The sequence below is a fragment of the Chelonia mydas genome, chromosome 3, assembly GCF_015237465.2.
Source record: "Chelonia mydas isolate rCheMyd1 chromosome 3, rCheMyd1.pri.v2, whole genome shotgun sequence".
NCBI lineage: Eukaryota > Metazoa > Chordata > Testudines > Cheloniidae > Chelonia > Chelonia mydas.
In genome coordinates, this window is record NC_057851.1 from 4,538,980 (window position 1) to 4,557,332 (window position 18,353).

Here is an 18,353-nt window from a genome sequence, read left to right on the forward strand (position 1 = left end):
ATTTTAGCTGTATAGCTGGGGTTATGTTTTCCAATGTGCATTACTTTGCATTTATCAACAATTAATTTCGTCTGCCATTTTGTTGCCCAGTCACCCAGTTTTGTGAGATCTCTTTGTAGCTCTTCACGGTCTGCTTTGGACTTAACTATCTTAAGAATTTTGTATCCTCTGCCACCTCACTGTTTACCCCTTTTTCCAGATCATTTATGAATATGTTGAACTTGTCCCAGTACAGACCTCTGGGGGACACCACTATTTACATCTCTCCCTTTTGAAAACTGACAATTTATTCTTACCCTTTGTTTCCTGTCTTTTAACCAATTAGTAATCCATGAGAGGACCTTCCCCCTTATCCCATGACAGCTTACTTTGCTTAACAGCCTTTGGTGAGGGACCTTGTCAAAAACTTTCTGAAAGTCCAAGTACGCTATATTCACTGGATCCCCCTTGTCCACATGTTTGTTGCCCCCTCAAAGAATTCTAATAGATTGGTGAGGTGTGATTTCCTTTCACAAAAGCCATGTTGACTATTCCCCAACATATTGTGTGGATCTATGCATTGGAAAATTCTATTCTTTACTATAGTTTCAACCAATTTGCCTGCTACTGAAGTTAGGCTCACCGGCCCGTCATTGCGAGGATTGCCTCTGGAGCCTTTTTTAAAAATCAGATTATTTTTAAAAACCATGAGTCACCATGCCAGGAGAAAAAAAAATGGGGGGGGGAAGGGGGCAGGGAGAAAGCCTTTTAAAAATAAGGCTTGAAAATGAGGCCCTCATCCGGAAAGTGAGGGACTTGACGGGTGCTGTCGGTGAAACACGCTGGGAAACTGTTCAAAGGCAACAGGAAACTTGTACTAGAAAAGGAAATTTCTCTGGTCTGCAAGTGTAAAGCCTGTGGTTGCATCTTCATGTTTGTTTGCTGTCACTTGTGTTTGCTTTTCCTTACTATTTTATCTCTGAATCTGTGATTTTTCTAATAAATAAACTTTCTATTTATTTTTACCCCAAGCACACTGCGCGGAGTGTCTGTGCCATCAAAAGCTGGTGTTCCGGGGGCTGGTTTCACACCTTTGGGGGGTGATGAATGAGAGGGGTAAAGTCCGAGTGCCTGGTAGCTAAGAATTTGGGATGGACGGAATGGGGGACCAGAAGGGCTGCTTGGGGGGTGGGGGGCCCGCTGCAAGGACTAATTAGCCTGATGGAAGCCAGCGTGAGATGTGTTTGCGGGCTTGCTACCGAGGTCAGGGCTCTAAGATACAGCAGCCCAGCATTAAGGCACCCAAGGATCCAGGACAGGTGATAATGGGACCCCCTTAACTGGCCTGGGTGATACCCAAAGTGTCACGATTACTAAGGATCAACTTCTCCGGGCACGAACTTTAGTGCCTGCAGAATGCTGTAGCACAATCATAAGCTGTTACACTTCATGGCGGAATCACTCCGAGCTTCTTTGGCCTGTGCTCGTCAGGCGGTCAGCCAGGATGGTCACAATGGTCTTCATGGCTTTAGAATGTATGACAGGCTCCAGCCAGGCAGCCTTGGAGACTAGAGTCATTTATCCCCACAAGAGCTACAGCCTAGGGCGTGGGCCATATCATCTTCCTAACAACATTCCCCCAGGGAATTTGTCATCTTTCTGACCTGCAGCCACCTCTTGGGGGACTGGGGAGTCGAGCTGGCTGGAAAACGGAATTTCCACCCCGGGAAGAATCAACATGATGTTTTTTGTCCTGATCCAGGATGAAAAGTTAAAACCTCACTTTTTCATGGTACAGAAATTCCAAAAAATTCTGTCTTGGGAGAACCGAAATGGGATTTTTTGGCTCGCTAGCTGCTTGCTTGGAAGGGTCTCATCAATTTACTTTTCTCCCTTTAAAGTGAGATTGATGAGACCCTTCCAGCCATGTAGCTGCAGTGCTGTCATTTAGTTTCTCCCAATGGAAATTAATCAATTGTTGGGGGGCAAATTGAAATTTCCCCATGGAAAATTCCAATTTTGCATAAAGGGCATTTTGTGTTGGAAGATCATTCCGATGGAAAATCCCCAGCCAGCTCTGATGCCCACACAATCTCTGCTGGGGCTGATAGAAAGGTTTACTGGGATGTTATTTCTGCACTAGGAACTGGGCTGAGACCCACCACCTGAGTCAGCAACAAGCCATCAGATGGTGATGACTGCTGGGCAAGACTGGAGCTGTGCCAGAGTTGAACAGATGACTGGAAACGAAACTGCAGGGGAGGTTATCCTCATCACTGCCTATGCTGGAGCTGTTCTCTGCCTAGAGGGCTGCAGTCTTCACGACTGGCAATCCACGACTTCACACCACCCACGTAATTCAGAACTGAGCCCCACTACAATGTGGGGCAAAAGGGCCACATGGCTGGGGTAAACAACCAGCTGAAGATCCCCAGGTGGCATAAAGCCAGTGTATCTGCCTTCTGCCACCCTCTCCCACCCCTGGCACAAAGGAGTCATGCTGGGGAGTAAAGGCCATGGGTGCAAGGGGGAGCGACCACAGCATATTGCGAGCCAGCAGTGCCTCAAGAGATGGCTGGTGGTCTCTAGGGGGCTGCCCAATAAAGTACCCAGATCCACTGAGAGAGATTTAAATAATAATAAATAATAATACCACGGCTATTTTAAGCTAAAGAAACCCAACAAGAAATGCCTTCCATAACATAACAGACACCAAATCTTCCAGGCAAAACTTCCTCCCATAAGCCTGACTCCCAGCCAGAAGCCAGGGAGTTTTATAGAGGGCTTCCCTACCCAGAACCCTTTGCAGGGAAGAGAAGCCCTTCCCCTGTCTCTCTGGGTGACGGACAGCCCATCCAGCCAATCATCTCTTTCTTCCCCACTCCTGGCTGGCTCTGCAAGAGCTTCACACGCCTGCTCCCCTGCAGTAGCTCTGAAGCGTCTCTGCAGCCTCCTTATCTCGGCTGCTCTCAGTGGGACGGGGCAGAGCAGAGGATTGAGCTCTTCGTATAGAAACAGAAACTTCTCCCCTTCAGTGAGTCCCTGACTTGCTGACCTCAGGCCTTGCTTCCTCTAGCACAAGCTGGGCACTTGGCTGGGAACTAGGGGCCCGCGTGTGACTTTTACATTCACGTGGTACCAGAACATTTTTCACAAGGATGCTGGCAGCGCAGGAACCTCAGAGAAGGCCAGCTGAGTGCTCCGGGCCGGGCCAGGCTCCTGGGGTCTTCAGCGGCAGGAGGAAATAAAATCCTACAGTTCAAAAATGCCGATCTCGGGAAACGGGTCATGGGGAGGGAGAAAGATCTCAGCGTTTTTAAGCTCGTAAGAAGCAGCAGCAAAACGCCCAAAGCCCTTAGAGATGGAAGTCCCTGTTGCTTTCCTGGCAAGCTGGGAGACACAGCGAGTGGACGCAGCTGCTCGAGGACAAACAAGACAGGCTGGAGCATTGCCACCGGAACAACAAGGTTGCACTGGGCAAGGAACGGGGCCGGAAGGACTGGGGAGAGGTTTACAGGGGTGAGTCAGAAAGGTCCAGTTACAGGATGCATTATTGCAGGATCTCATCTCTGCGTGAAGAATCCATCCCTGCTGCAATCTGAACCCGGGGACACACAAATGGAGTTCAGGCTCCATTGTCTGTTCAGTTCTCAGCCTCTCTGTTGAGTCCGTACCCACTGCAAGAAGGAACATCTAGGATCGTTTGAACTATGATGCTGGTTTTTGCAATGTGGATACCTGGTCCCTGGGGGAACTGAGCCAAATCCACCAAGTGCCTATCAGACGGGTAATGCTTTTTGATCACCAGCAAGCTGGGCAGGATGTGAACTCATGGTGAATGGTTCTATTAGCCACCCACCATGCCATCCGCTTTCCTTGGCTATGGGGCACACCCATAGTGCACTTGGCAACAGGGGCTTGATCTTAAGCTCTTTGGAATTAACATCAATGAGCTTTGGATCAGGTTCCCGGTCAGCCGGGGGCATTCAAACCCAGCGTTGGCCAGGACGCTGAGCTTAAACAATAGCCCTGTGAAGCCAGGGCCAAAGATAGGCAGAAGGGAGGGACCGTGGTCCCATCTGAAGGAGAATGCCTTTAATGGGCAAGTGTCCTCCCCTTTAAGGCACCAGGGTATTAACTCTTCGCCAACCTGTGTAGGACCAAACTGCTAGCCCCACATGCCATCCTTTCATGTTTTCAGACCTCCACCATTTATCTACTCAAAAAGTGATGTTTGTGGATGGATTTTTGCAGCTTTTTCTCTAAAGCCAAATGGTTTCCTCTGGCATAGGATTTTTCTTTTGCTATCGACTCACTCCAACCCCACCCAGTCTTAGTGATCTCCAGGGTCCCTCATAAAATTTCACGACAGACGGGACCATTGTGATCACATAGTCTGACCTCCTGCACACTGCAGGCCACAGACCCTCACCCACCCACCCACCCACCCACTCCTGTAACAGGCCCACAACCTCAGGCTGAGTTACTGCAATCCTTAAATCTTGATCTAAATACTTCAAATTACAGAGAATCCCCTATTTACTCGAGTTCAAACCAGCAAATGACCCATGCTCCACACTACAGAGGAAGGTGAAAAAAACCCAGAGTCTCTGCCAGCCTGACCTGGGGCAAAATTCAGCCCTCCGGCCAGGTCACTATGGGGCTTCCCCTTCTGGGGTACAGAGTCTCCCTGGACCCTTTGTCCAGGCAATGCCACCCCATCAGTGGCTCAGGGGAACCAGGTACACCCACTACTCCAGGTTCCAGCCCAGGGACCCTACAACATACAGCCAAGGTTTGCTCAGTCCCTAACCTTGCTCCTCTCTTCCTGAGCTGCTTCCTACTCCACCTCTCACAGGCTTTTTCTCTCCCCGCTTCAGGTTACGCCCTTCCCTCAGGGCTGGGCTCCCAGGGTCCCATTCTTTCCCTGGGGTCCCTTCTTCCCTCTCTAATGCACAAAGGGTGGCTGCAGACTTCCTCACTACAGCCATGTCTGTGGCCAGCTTCCTGGCTTTATCCTAGCCCAGCCTACACCTGCTCAGCTGAGCTCCATCTTCCAATCAGGGGTTGCTTCTCCAGCCTAACCCCTCATGTGTGGCCTATCTCACTAACCCAACCCTTTCGCAGCTTCCTTCAGCTTTTGGGGGCTGGTGTGGGGTGAACACCCCATCACAGGGTTGTACAGCGTTCCTGGCAGGGTATGGTCCCTGGTAAGCAAGGGACAGAAGCCTGGAACTCAAGCTGTGTAGAAGCTTGTTTGTTTCGGCCTGTAGTTTGTAGGTGTTTTCATTAAGTTAATAAATGCCTCTTGTTGAAGATGGACTGATTCCATAGAACATGGCAGTTGCGTGGTATATAAAAAACTAATTTTTTTTTCTGTTTCGGCATCATTTACCTCTACTTCTCTTTTCTCTTCTATCTGCTTGCTTTGTGTCTGTAACTCTCCTTTTTCACTTCTTTAGCAATCTGGTTTCAGTTCCTTTGGATTTCTGCTGCTTGTTTGTGCTCACGATGAGTGAAATTCACCCTACGCCGTGAGCCAGCACAAGAGGCCCGGGACATGTCCTATTTTAAGAGCTTTGTGCTGGGCCTTGTCCATAGGGGTGAATTTCACCCATAGGCCCCCATCCAACAATGGGATCTGCCAGCATGGACCTAGGTACTAGCACACACTGAAGGGGGCAGGGCTCTCCGCATCGAGGGCTGCTACAGCCAACCCCTGCCCCACATGGCTTATATTTTTATTATTCTAGATTCTCGCATGGACTCAGGGGTTGGAAGCCAGGACTCCTGCATTTTGTTTTGCTGCGTGGCTGGGGCCAAATGTTCAAAGACAGCCTGTGATTTTGGAAGCCCAACTTCAGACAGAGGGAGGAGGGCAGATTTTTAGAGCTGCTGAAGTAACCTTCCCCAGCTGTGTTTGAACTCAGGACTTTCCATACCAAATCATAGATTTCTACCACTTGAGCTAAAGGAGTAACTCCCTTTGCTATCAGCAATAGTTGGCTTTTAGCCTCTATGTAAACTAGCCCTTATGAAGGAACAGAACGCATACTTTGCCAATGTATTATACTGAGCACACCCCAGTGAATTCAATGGAAGTGGGTGAGTACTCAGCAATTTTGAAAGCCAAGTGCCTGTGGATAAGTGACTTCAGTAAACGGCCGCAGCCAACATTAGAGGCCATCTTTAAAAATGGAGGTCTTACCCTCTTGTGATCCCCAGTTCACCAAGGATGAATTAGTCTGTTTGTAGAGCACTTTGAGTGCCTCAGATTAAAGGTCTTAATTAGGTGTCTTAATTCATTTAGGGTACAGATTCAGTCTGACCAATTCCAAACATTCAAAACTCATACGTTGGGTCCCCCAAAATCATGAGCTTGGGTTAAAAATCAAGAGATTATAAAATAAACCAACATGGAATCCTTTTTATTTGGCTCCTGGTTTTGGAGCCTTTGGCGATCACAATTTCAAGCTCTCCTCTGCCACCACAAGGGTTAGACTCTTACTTTTTTTTTTCACGTGAGGGCTGAGAGTCTAACGTAATCACCTGACTCCAGGAGCTGGAGTTTTAGAGAAAAGTGCTAGAGATCGTGATAGAATTGTGAGAGTTTATGGTAGGGTGGTCCGCCCCCTTAAGGGCAGTACTGCCTACTGGCCAGTCCACCCTGCCACCTGGCATGGCTCTTTAAGGGTTGAAAGCTCTGAGTATAGATATAAGGACCTGGGAGATACTGGGAGAGAGGACGTGGTCCCAGGAACAAGAAGGGTTGGGGAGGAAACACTGTTACTGTTTCTTCAAGGGCCTGGGGCCAAGAGCCTTGCAGAGATGATGGGATAAACTGGGAGAAGGAGACCCACTTAAATGCTCCCTCATCCCCCATAGCAGGGCAGATGCCCACTGAAGACTGAGAGATAACCCTGAGGGACTGGGAACGCAGCTTAGTGCGTAGGCTTCAGAGGAACCTGGAAACCCTGAAGCACCTTTTGTTTATTTGGGACTTTTCGTTTGGTACTCTTTTGCACGAGATTTTCCGACAAACAAGCTCAAAGGAGAGTAATCTTGCATCAAGGGTGCCTGAATGGAGCTACTGGCTTCCTGAGGAGGGAAACTGAGGCAGGGAGTACCCGCAGCACCACGCTAACTCAGCTTGGGGCACTGCAGGACACTGCCGGGCAGGCACACCCTGTGACAAATTTGGCTACACTACAGATTTCCTGTGGCTGCCTGTCTAATGGCGCTGCTGTGGGGCTGACAATTGTAAATACACCTGGAATAAGGGGGCCAGTTCCCTCATCCCTGCACAACTCCTGACACGAAAAGGGTCAGGACCCTTGGTTCAATAGCAATATTCCCTGGCCCCACCCCAGAGCCCACACCCCCCTGCACCCCAACCTCCTGTCCCAGCCCAGAGTCCCCCCCACACACCCTGAATCCCTCATCTCCGGCCCTACCCCAGAACCTGCACCCCCAGCCCAGAGCCCTCACCCCCTCCCGCACCACGACCTGCTGCCCAGAATGTAGTGAGCCAGGGAGCAGGACCTCAGGGAAGGGATGAGGAAGGGGACAGGACCTTGGGGAAGGGACAGGGCTAGTGTGTTCAGTTTTGTGCAATTAGAAAGTTGGCAACCCTACCAGGAGAGCGACTGTTGGCAGCGTGTTAACTTTGGAGATTTGGCTCGAGTCCCGTGGGTTAAACCCTTTCACAAACTGCAAAGGAGCAAGACCAGGGAAGGGGATCTTCTACCACCGCGGAAGAGCGGGTCGGTGTTTCCATAGGCAGCCGGCATCGGGGAAGCTCCATAGGGATGTTTGTGTGTATGTGTGATGGGGGGCCGGGCTCCGGGTTGCCTCCATTCACATGATCTGCCTGCACATTTTAAATTACTCCCAGCAGGGAGAGAGTAAAAACATACAGACAACTGACATGAGGCCCACCCTGCCTTCCAAGCGTTCCCTTCCCCACCCCAGAGCTCCACGCATCCTGTGCTTTGACAGCAGGCAGATGGCCTGCTTCCAGCCCGCCTTGCTCTCCGGGAAGAAGACTGTCAATATTGAGAAAGCAGAGGGTTTGTTTGGAAGATGGACGGGTGCTGCATGGATCCTGTAGGTGATCTATACGTGCTTGCAAACCAGTCTGGGTGTCACAGCCCAAATGGTCTCTTAATTCATGCTCCGGTTGGGGTGGGGGGGTGAGTGTGAATGGAGGACGGAAGGAAGACACTGGTTGGATTCTTTTGTAAACTGTCGAAGGGACCAAGTTCGAGCTCTGCTTCCATTTAAGTACCCAATGCTACCGCGCGCCCATAGTAAATGCTGTAGTGAACAGGCTGCGGTGTATGCGTTAACAACACCCTCTGCTGGATTGAATGAGACCGGTGCTGACATGTGTCTCAGTGACCCTATACTATGAACTCCCAGTGGAGATTCTCCTTTGGCTGAAGAGCCCAGGGGTTTTGAAACAGGAGGAGCTGGGTTCTATGTCCCTTGTTGCTGCAAAATTCTGGGAGGTCCTTCTGTGTTCTAAGTCTCCATGGATTCGGGGGATGGAGAGGAGTGAGTGGGGGGCAGGGTCTTGGGGGAAGGGGCGGCGCAGGGGCTGGGCATTGGGGGAAGGGGCGGCGTGAGGGCAAGGGCTCGGGGGAAGGTGTGTGGTGCGGGCGGGGCCTAGGGACAAGGGGTGGCACGGGAGCAGAGCCTCCGGGGGAAGGGGTGGCCTGGGGGGCAGGGCCACAATTCTGGCGCCGGTGGCCCCCGCACTTTTAGGGAGTTTCCACCGTGCCTGCCTCTTAGTCCAGGGCAGGGTATCTGGGGCTCACAGTTGCTAGCCTGATTCTTTCCCCCAGCCCGAGCTCGTTCTAGCAGTAAGAACTCAATCCAGATCCAGTACTGCACCCCAGCTGGGTGAGGTTTCTTTCCCCACTGCAACTATCACCTGCTCGCTTTCCTCCAAGAAGTATGTGGCAGCAGGCCAGGCCAACGGCCTCACAGTGACGTCTCACGATCCCTCGTGGGAGATCCGAGTTCAGGAGTGCTCTCGGGAAACTCACTGGCACAGTTGCTAGGCTGCTAGGGGGGTAAAAGCCTACTGCCACCGGCTGATGGAGCTCCTCCTGTAGCTCAAGTGATAAAGGTCAGGATAGCGGTGCTGATGGCAAGGGATTCAAGCCATGCTGATGACCCAGGCAGGGGGAGTTCTTAGGATCAGCCTCTCACGTCCCAGGCTGACAAGGAGTATCAGGCCTGTGGGAGTCTGGTGCACTGGAGTCCTGCCTACTTGTGCAATTGATCAAGATCCCAGGTAGCCCTGTGGGTCCGAGTCTTGGGAGATGCGGCTGAAATGCACACAGAGATCTTTGTGATGATTAATAATCACGTTTATTATGGTGGTGTGTAAGGGCCAACCAAGAATGGTGCCCCACTCTGCTAGGGGCTGTACAAACCTTCTGAGCATCCCAGCCAGGCCCAGAATGATGGCGTTTCTCCAGAGTTGTGTGGAGTCAGGACTTGATTTCCATGATGTCGGGTTTGGGAGGCCCATGCTGCTCTCGGTGGGAGGCCTCTCAAACTAAACAAGAAGTGGATGGGTTGTTTCTTCCAAGGGTCAGAGTGAAATCAAAGGCCCAGACCGCAAAGCGCTGCATTGCAATTTGGCCTTGGGGCAGCTGGGAATGATTGCAGTGGAAGTGGCTTTGCAAAACATTCGGGTGGAAACAGCCCAGCCCACAAAACCAACACATCAGCTTGGGACCTGGGCAGGTCAAGGCTGCTCATTAATCCTCCACTTGGTATGCCTTGGCCTGATGCAACACGGCCCTCTGGAGCCAAGAATTACTCACGCTGCGCCTGGTTGAGCATGGGGTACGGATACACCCAAGGTGCCGGGCGGTGGAGTAAACAGATAATCCTGGAAACATGCTGGGGGAATTAAGGGCTTTCCGAGGGAGATCTCTGAGGCTCAGTGACGGAAGAAGGAAGAACACGGCCGCAGAAAAGCAGAGGAGGCCCTGGCCCACTCGTTATGTTTTGCCTTTCTCTAGTGCCTGAATATCTCAAAGCACTTGACAAGCATTAACTGATCAAGCCTCACAACCACCATGGGAGGGAGGTACAATTGTTATCCCCTTCCTAGGAAAATGGGGAAACTGAAGCCCGGGGAGATTTTTTTTTGTAACATGACTTGCCCAAGATGATTCAGCAAGTCAGTGGCAGGGCCAGGAATAGCCCCTCGCCCTCGGCAGTCCATCACTTGACCGGTCCTATGCGTGGTCACTAAAGGCAGTGCCCAGGGCTGCAGGCTGACAGCTGCCCTGAGGGACGCCGTAGTGAAAAAGTGAGACAGAGAGGGCGACCACAGCTGGGCATTTGGGTCTTGGTGAGTCCTAGATTCCAAAGCCAGAAGGGACCACTGTGATCATCCAGTCTGACCCGCGTTTCCTGCCCCTCCCTCCCCCGGATAGCACTGCCGGAGAACTTCCCTGCATTGATCCCTGCTGGAGCCGGAGCCGGAGCCTGGCTTTTAGAAACCACCTTAAGCAGCTCATACGGTGCCACGAGCATTTTCGGCCCCGCCTGGCTCAAAGAGGTGGCAGCCCAGAGACGGCTGCGGAGGCTCTGGTACGAATGCAGCCTTCCCCACCCCTTTCCACTCCTCCCCGGAGAGGGAGGCAGATCGGAGGTGCCTGTACCTGCCAGGATGAAGACGCCGACGAGGATCAGGAACACGAGTAGGTAGAGTCCGACCACCGCGTACTTCAGAGCCGCGATGGACCCCAGCCGGCCACAGCGCCCCACTCCCCTTCTCCTGCCGCCTGGACCTGGGGGGGGACAAAGACCCGTTAGGAACAGAATTCTCCTCTCCTCTCTGCTTGCTCGCCCTCAGCCGCCCTAATCCAGCTCCTCTGCAATGCTAAGAATGAACACGTGTGGAGGAAAACCCGCTGGCCCCAGAGCGAGGTGAAAGCGTGGGAACCTGGGGGCTGGCCGTAAAGGCTCATTGCGTGGGACCCAGCCAGCTTCCACTAGCATCAGTGGGGGTGGATCAGACCTGTTTTGTGGGGCAGACCCAGTGTCCGAATCACCGGGGAAACGAGAGAGCCAAAGAAAAGCGGGAGGGAAAAGGAGAGAGGGAGAGAAAGAAAAGAATGAAAAAGAGAAGGAGGGTGAGAGCCGTGAATATGCCGACAGCTGGCCCAATGCAGCAGTCAGATTGTCATCACCCAGCAGCATCGGGAAACGCGGCCAGCCGCGGGCCCAGAGCCGGGGCAGCTCTGCGGCTGGGATTTTGGAAGGAAACAACCAATGGGTTAGGGAGGGAGCCGGGTGGTCGCTCCAGGGGCACCTCAGCGCATTGCAAGGCAGGAGCAGAAGAGCCAACTCGGCCCTCTTCTGCTCCCCCGCTACACCACTCCCGTCTCTGTAAAAACCTTTGAACAAAGGTTAGCGGGGCCGCCTCTTAGCAACGCTTGGGAAATGCCGAACATGGTGAAAACCAGCCAGTGGGGAGGCCCTGCAACATCCCTGGGTGTGAACTCCACCGGGCAGCTGGGCAAACTCTGGCCCCGGGGCCTCTGCAGCCCTGGGGCGGAGGATGGGACAGCATCCCTTGTGCTCAGCGGAGCAGAGGGAGGAGCTAGGCCTATCTGTGAAGCACCCTGGGGTGGGGGCAGTGAACTGGCCAGGGCACTTACAGCCACTCCCCTCCTGTTGACATCTGGAGCCTGGGTGGGATTGGGGGGTATGGCCACCGTTCCTGCCTTGCTCAGACCCCCCCACCCGAGCTGGCAGGACTGAGTCAGCCGTGCCCCCCTTCAAATGGCAGCTGCCTCCTGTGTGGACATAGGGAGAAGAAGGATCTCAGTGATCCCTCTTTTCCTGTCCACACAGGGCCAGGCGTGACTCGGTCCAAGCCAAAGCATGTCAGCGTGGGCACTTGGATGGCCATGGAGCCGGTCACAGCCCCTAGCCCAGCACTAACTCCCAGAGCTAGGCCCCCAGCGGGGCGACTGCTCAGCAGTGCATCTCACACCGTGCGCATCTCACACCGCAACGTTTTCAAGCCCCGGACCTGCCAGACCGGCTCTGCCAGGAGACCACCAGCCATGCCCCCGGGGCCAGGCACAGCACGAGCCTCTGCCTTTGAGAGGGAGCAGGGAACAAAAGCGCCTGGCCTTGAGACATGAGGCAGGGATGCAGCAAGGTCCCGGCAACAAATACATCACATGCCTTCGAGAGGGCGAAAATAACATGGGGCCGGCCGGAGCGCAGATAAAACAGAAGGGAGAGAGAGAGAGAAACTGACTAAGACCTGTGCTCGGGAAATCCCGACAAAAAGCCCTTTGTTTACTGCTGTCTGGAGATGCAGAATGTCCTTCCGCAGGTATTGCAAATCATTATTTCTTTGTGTTACCATAGTGCCTAGGAGCACCAGTCATGGACCAAGAGCCTGTTGCGCTCGGCACTGTACAAACACCGGACAAAAAGACAGGCCCTAGCCCCAGGAGCTTACACTCCACATATCTGACAAGAGACCACAAGTGGATACCACAAACAGACTGGGGAGCCCCTCTCGTTACATCGCACCTTTCCTCCTTAAATGTAGTAGAGGCTGGGTCTATCCAAGTGTCTCCAACGCACCATGAGTGTGGTCATCATAATCATACCCAGCTCTTATATGGCATTTGCATCAGTAGATCTCCAAGCTCTGTACGAAGGAGGTCATTAGCATGACCCCATTGTACAGATGGGGAAACTGAGGCACGGGAAGGTGCAGTGACTTGCCCAAAGTCACCCAGCAGGCCAGTGATACACCTGGGATTGAAACCCAGGTCTCCAAATCCTAATCCAGGAGCCCACTAGGTCACACTGTCTCCCCCGAGCCCCAGTACTTAGTCATTTGCTAGCCCTTTGCAAACACTAAGCACAGCCTCACGACAGGGACTGCAGAGATTGGGCTGCATTATCAACACCATTTTTACACAAGGGAAAACGGGTCCAGGGATTAAGTCTCCAAGTCTCCGGAGGGAATCAGTGTCCAGATGGATACATGAGCTCAAGAACTCCTGGCTCCTAGCCCCTGTGCTCATTCCACTAGTCCATGGCACCGCTCGCCCAGGGCTGGGAGCCCCCCACCCCCTTGAGGTTGCCAAAGTTAGTGCCAACAAGGAAGTGATCAAAGACTTGCTAAAACCTAAGGATGCTACTGCAACTTTACCTCGTCGAGTGGAATTTAGTTGGACTGAGACTGGACACATCTCAGGGCAGGGGCCTTGTCTACCCAAGTGTCTGTCCAGCACCAAGCACAACAGGACCCTGATCCCAACAGGGGCCCATTGCTTAGGACAATTCTATCTATTGCTAGCCCCCTAGCCCCATCGGGCTGTACCTGGATTCTGCAAACATACCAGGAGCACGTCGATCGGGCAATAGATGACGAGTTTCTCTATCCCACCAGCTGCTGCAGGTCTTGTACCTATCGAGGGGGTCTGACGGCTGGCTGCTCTGTAGCCATCTCTACCCAGGGTGGCCAGGTGCCTGGTTTTCGACTGGAAAGTCCATTCAAAAAGGGGACCTGACAGCGTCCGGTCAGCTCCACTGACCGAACACCCAAAGTCCAGTTACTGTGGGTGGGGCAGGTGGAGGCGCTGGGTCCTCACCCGCGCCAGCCCCGACTCAGCTGGGGCCGCCTCCTACCTGCATCGGGCGGCTGCACCTCCCAGCCGCAGCAAAGCGGCCGAGGCCCTCCTGCGAGGGATGGGGGGCAAGAGGAGAAGACGGGGTGGAGCCTCGGGGGGAAGAGGCGGGGCAGGGCCTCAGGGGGAAGAGGGAGGGCCGGGGAGGTTCTGGCACTTCTGCTGGATTGTCCGGTTTTTAAATATTACCAAGTTGGCCACTCTACCTCTACCGGGGAAGGCACACCTTACAAGGTGGGGCTCCACAGCCAGTCCGGCTTCCTAGTGCTCTGCGGGAGCGTTTGCATGTGGGCAAAACCTGGCCACAGCCGCTCCGCTAGTGACGCTGTGGTGGGAATCACCGGCTCTGCGGATCAGAGAAGTTCTCCTGGAGCGTCATGTAAAGAGACAGGTGGGGTTACCCTGACGCAGGCCTGTCGGTTCAGAGCTGTGCCCAGTGATCAGCTCCGAGACAGTCAGCTTGTCTCGTCCAGCCTTCAGTCTGAGCTTCTGCAGCACTCAGAGACTTTAAGGCCGGAAGGGACCATCGTGATCATCTGGTGTGACCTCCTGCACATCGCAGGCTACAGAACCTCACCCACCCACTCCTGTACTGGACCCCTAACCTCTGGGAAGAAGGGCAGAGGGTTTGGGTGCACGGGGGTGAGGGCTCCAGCTGGGGGTGCGGGCTCTGGGGAGGGGTGTTGCCTCCAGCTGCAGTGTAGGAGTTGGTCTCCACCACCCCCCACATTGCTTCCCCCAGCTGCAGAAGAATCAAGGAGTCTCTCTCCCATTCTCTTAGCTGGCTCTGAAGTGAACCCAACTGGTCCCACTGTGTCTGTTCCCATCCTAGTGCTGGCTGGGAGGTGATATTTTTGCTCCATGTGTTTTGATGAAAATTATTTTGTTCCCCCCATTTCTGTTGAATTTTTGGGGGGCTTTTCATATATTCCAAGGGGACCCCTGAGATCAGCTAGTCTGACCTCCCACATAACAGCAGGCCACAGGCCGTCCACAGAACAACTCCTGTTTGAACTAGAGCGTCTCTTTTTAGAAAGGTTAAAACATCCCATCTTGACTTAAAAATTGCCGGTGTTGGGGAAATTGGTCCAATAGTTAATTACCCTCCCTGTTAAAAATGTATGTCTTATTCACAGCCTGAGCATGTCTGGCTTCAACATCCAGCCACTTGGTCTCGTTAGCCCTTTGTTGGCTAGATTGAGGACGAAGTATTTGTTCCCCATACAGGTACTTCTGGACTGTGATCACATCACCCCTTCATCTTCCCTTTACTAAGCTAAACAGACCAAGCTCCTTGGGTCTATCACCATAAGGCAGGTTTTCTAATCCTTTAGTTCATTCTCATGGCTCTTCTCTAACTGTCTGACCTCACGTCTGCCAGCTAAACCCTGCAAGGGGTCACTCCTGATTTGCACAGGTGTTCAGTGCAGGAAGTACCAGGTTCCTAGGGCCTGGAAAAGGGACGACCCAAGGAGGACACGATGGCAGGGGTTTATTGAGCATCTCAGAAGACGGTCAGACAAAGTGCAAGGTCTGGAAGCTCTGGGAAGGAGAGCGTAGGCCAGGCATTAGGGGAGTAGCCCTTAAGCACTAGCATGACTGCACAGAGGCACAGACTCTCAAGGGAGCTGATCCAGTCGTCACTGTTGTGGCTATCCTGGAACACCTTGGGCACCGAGAAGGATTCAGGAGCAAGCCCTGGTGCCAGTGCCCAGCTGGCTGCTGAAAGAGGGGGAATGGCCAGTGGGTCTGCAAGACTGTAGCTGCCCCTTCCCATCTATACCTCAGCTCAACCATTATCTTCCTCCAAACCCACTGTTCACACTGGGAACCCAGCAGAACCAAGCTTCACACAGAATGGGGTGTGTCTATCTCTGCACATCTTGCCTCTGCCCTGTGCACTGGACAAACACGGGCACTGTTGTGTTTGTCGCTGGGGGATGGGATCAGGCGTTACCCCTTAAGGAGTAATTCTGTGGGCAAGGGGATGTAAGAGGGGCTGAGCCGAGTGGTATTTTCTGGCTTTGTCTTGGAAGCTATTCAACTCAGGTCTCCCCTCCGTGCTGGTGGGAGTCCCAGGGGGCCCCTCTGAACAAGCAATCAGCCCAACTGCCACATGCCAGGCACATGCAGAGTAATTCCCCCCCAGATTACGCCCACCAGCACATCTGGTTTTCTGGTCTCCCGGCAGTGGCCAGAGCTTCTCCCCAAAGGCAAATTTTCACCTAATCTGGCAAGCCAAGGATTTCGGCTGTCCTCGCAGCGTAGTTACTACCCTCTGCTTGTGGAAACAACAGGCTGGCCTCCTGCTGTGCTGGGATGATCCTGGGTCGATCGGATCGCAACCAGCACAGATTCCAGGGGAGGTGTCACACCTGGAGCAGAAGAATATCTCTACAGTGTAGATCCATGCTTGATACCCACTGAGGATCCGGCACCGTCATTTCAGTAAAGTCAGACAACCACAGTCCTGGTGGAACACCCTCGACTCCACAGCTGTGCCCACTTACACCAGGATTGAATTTGGCCCAGTGGGGGGTTTTGGTTTTTTTTGGAGGGGTTCCCACAGGGTATCAGCAGCAGAGCTGGGTAGAAAAATTAACATTTGCAATGAAGCCTGTAAGCAGACAGGACTCGCCTGGCTCCGGGCTCTGTCTGAATTTGAAACTCAAACTGAAATCTACAGGCATCTGGCCAGGTTCTGGGCTCAGATGGAAAACTCACTGGTGGCAAGCAAGGTGGGTTTACAGGTGAGTCCACTTTCAGAGCTACTATCTCTCTGATGTTTGAAACTAACAGCCCTGCTCCGAGCACCCACCGTACGTTGGGGTGTGTGAAGTCCTAACACACGTTTGCAGCTCAGGCCCCATCTGAACCAGAATCATCAAGAAAGCATGGAGCAGCTCCCTGCAAGCCAGATTCATTGTGCCTCGAGCGGCCAGCTCTGTACAGACAGCTGGAGCATGCGGCCTTCGATAACTGTGCAAAGCAGGTGTAACTAGTGGTTGGGTGACCTCGGAGATGGCCAACAGCTGAAAGTTAGGATGCTTCTTATCTGAAGCAGTTTGCTCTGGAAACAGAGCTGCAAATCCTACAAGTTTCAGAGTAACAGCCGTGTTAGTCTGTATTCGCAAAAAGAAAAGGAGGACTTGTGGCACCTTAAAGACTAACCAATTTATTTGAGCATGAGCTTTCGTGAGCTACAGCATCCGATGAAGTGAGCTGTAGCTCACGAAAGCTTTTGCTCAAATAAATTGGTTAGTCTCTAAGGTGCCACAAGTCCTCCTTTTCTTTTTGCAAATCCTACAAGATTTCCCAGCACTGCCTGGTTCCAGCCACGGCGAACGCACAGACAAGACTTTACAGGGGTGGTTATGTTGCATTTCACTCTTGGGAAGTCATAGCCGGGTCTTCATGCACTGAACAGCCAGCCCCCTGCCAGCAGTGCAAACTGGGAGTCCCTGCATTCCCAAGCGATAGTGGTATTTTCTCTGAGTCCCTGCCAAATCCAGCCAGTACACAAATGAAGACTAAGAAAAAGGCAACACCTGATAAGTCAGTCGAACTTGAAAGAAGGGTTGGGTTATTACAGCAGTACCTAGCAACTGCCCCCACATTCAGGGCCCCATTGTGCTGGGGGCTCCTAAGAGACAGTCCTGTCCTGAAGAGATTACATTATAAACAGGCAAGGCTGGCAGAGGATGGGAAGAAGGAAACAGATGGAGGATGGAGGGAGAGAGAGAGATTAAATGTCTTCGCCAGCCAAGGAATCAAGAATAGATCTCCTGGGTTCCAGTCCAGTGCCTCATCCACTGCCCCATCCTGCCTCTGGCATTTGTTTTTTATATTAAATCTGAGCGCTTGTCATCTGACCCTGACCAGCTGCAGCTAACAAGCTCCCACGGGCTTTAAACCTAAGGTCTTGGCCAAATTCCTGGCTGAATAATTGCCAGCTGCCTCCCTAATTTGCCTTGAGGTTTCACTGGGGTGTGGTCTCCACAAGCCCACGTCAGAGCATTGCTGTTGACTTTAAGAGCTGCCACCTTCCATGCCAGAGCTGACCAGATAATAAGAGTCCTTGATATATTTTAGTCCTGCCTGAATGGAAATCACAGCACAGCCCTAACTGTGGAGTTTCTCCCGATGCCTCTACACTTATAGCTCCATAATAGATTGTGTTTTATACAAGAACACCCAGACTGGGTCAGACCAAGGGTCCATCTAGCCCAGTATCCGGTCTTCTGGTGGTGGCCAATGCCAGGTGCCCCCGAGAGAATGAACAGAACAGGGAATCATCAAGTGATCCATCCCCTGTCACCCATTCCCAGCTTCTGGCAAACAGAGGCTAGGCTGCATAAAGTGCTCCAGCCAGTTTTATATTATGTCTTAACCAGATGTAATCTTCTAAAAAGAGATGGGAGGAAGCAGGAGTCCACTTCCCGCAAATGTGTACCAAGGGTGGAGATACAACCATCTTATTCCCACCCGCTGTGATTCATAGACTCCAAGCAAGAAGGTACTATCTAGTCTGACCTCCAGTATAACACACAGAATCATAGAATCATAGACTTTAAGGTCAGAAGGGACGATTATGATCGTCTAGTCTGACCTCCTGCACAACGCAGGCCACAGAATCTCACCCACCCACTCCTGTAGCAAACACCTAACCTATGTCTGAGCTAT

General features: G+C 52.5%; 1 protein-coding gene across 2 annotated transcripts in view; it reads right to left on the reverse strand.

The window, feature by feature from the left end:
- SCARA5 (scavenger receptor class A member 5) overlaps positions 1-18,353 on the reverse strand; it is a 129,527-nt gene that overhangs the window by 94,521 nt on the left and 16,653 nt on the right. For both annotated transcript variants that reach the window (XM_037893765.2, XM_043542030.1), the window contains exon 3: positions 10,668-10,796. In XM_037893765.2, the coding sequence (XP_037749693.1) occupies positions 10,668-10,796 (129 nt within the window). The remainder of the gene's footprint in view (positions 1-10,667; positions 10,797-18,353) is intronic.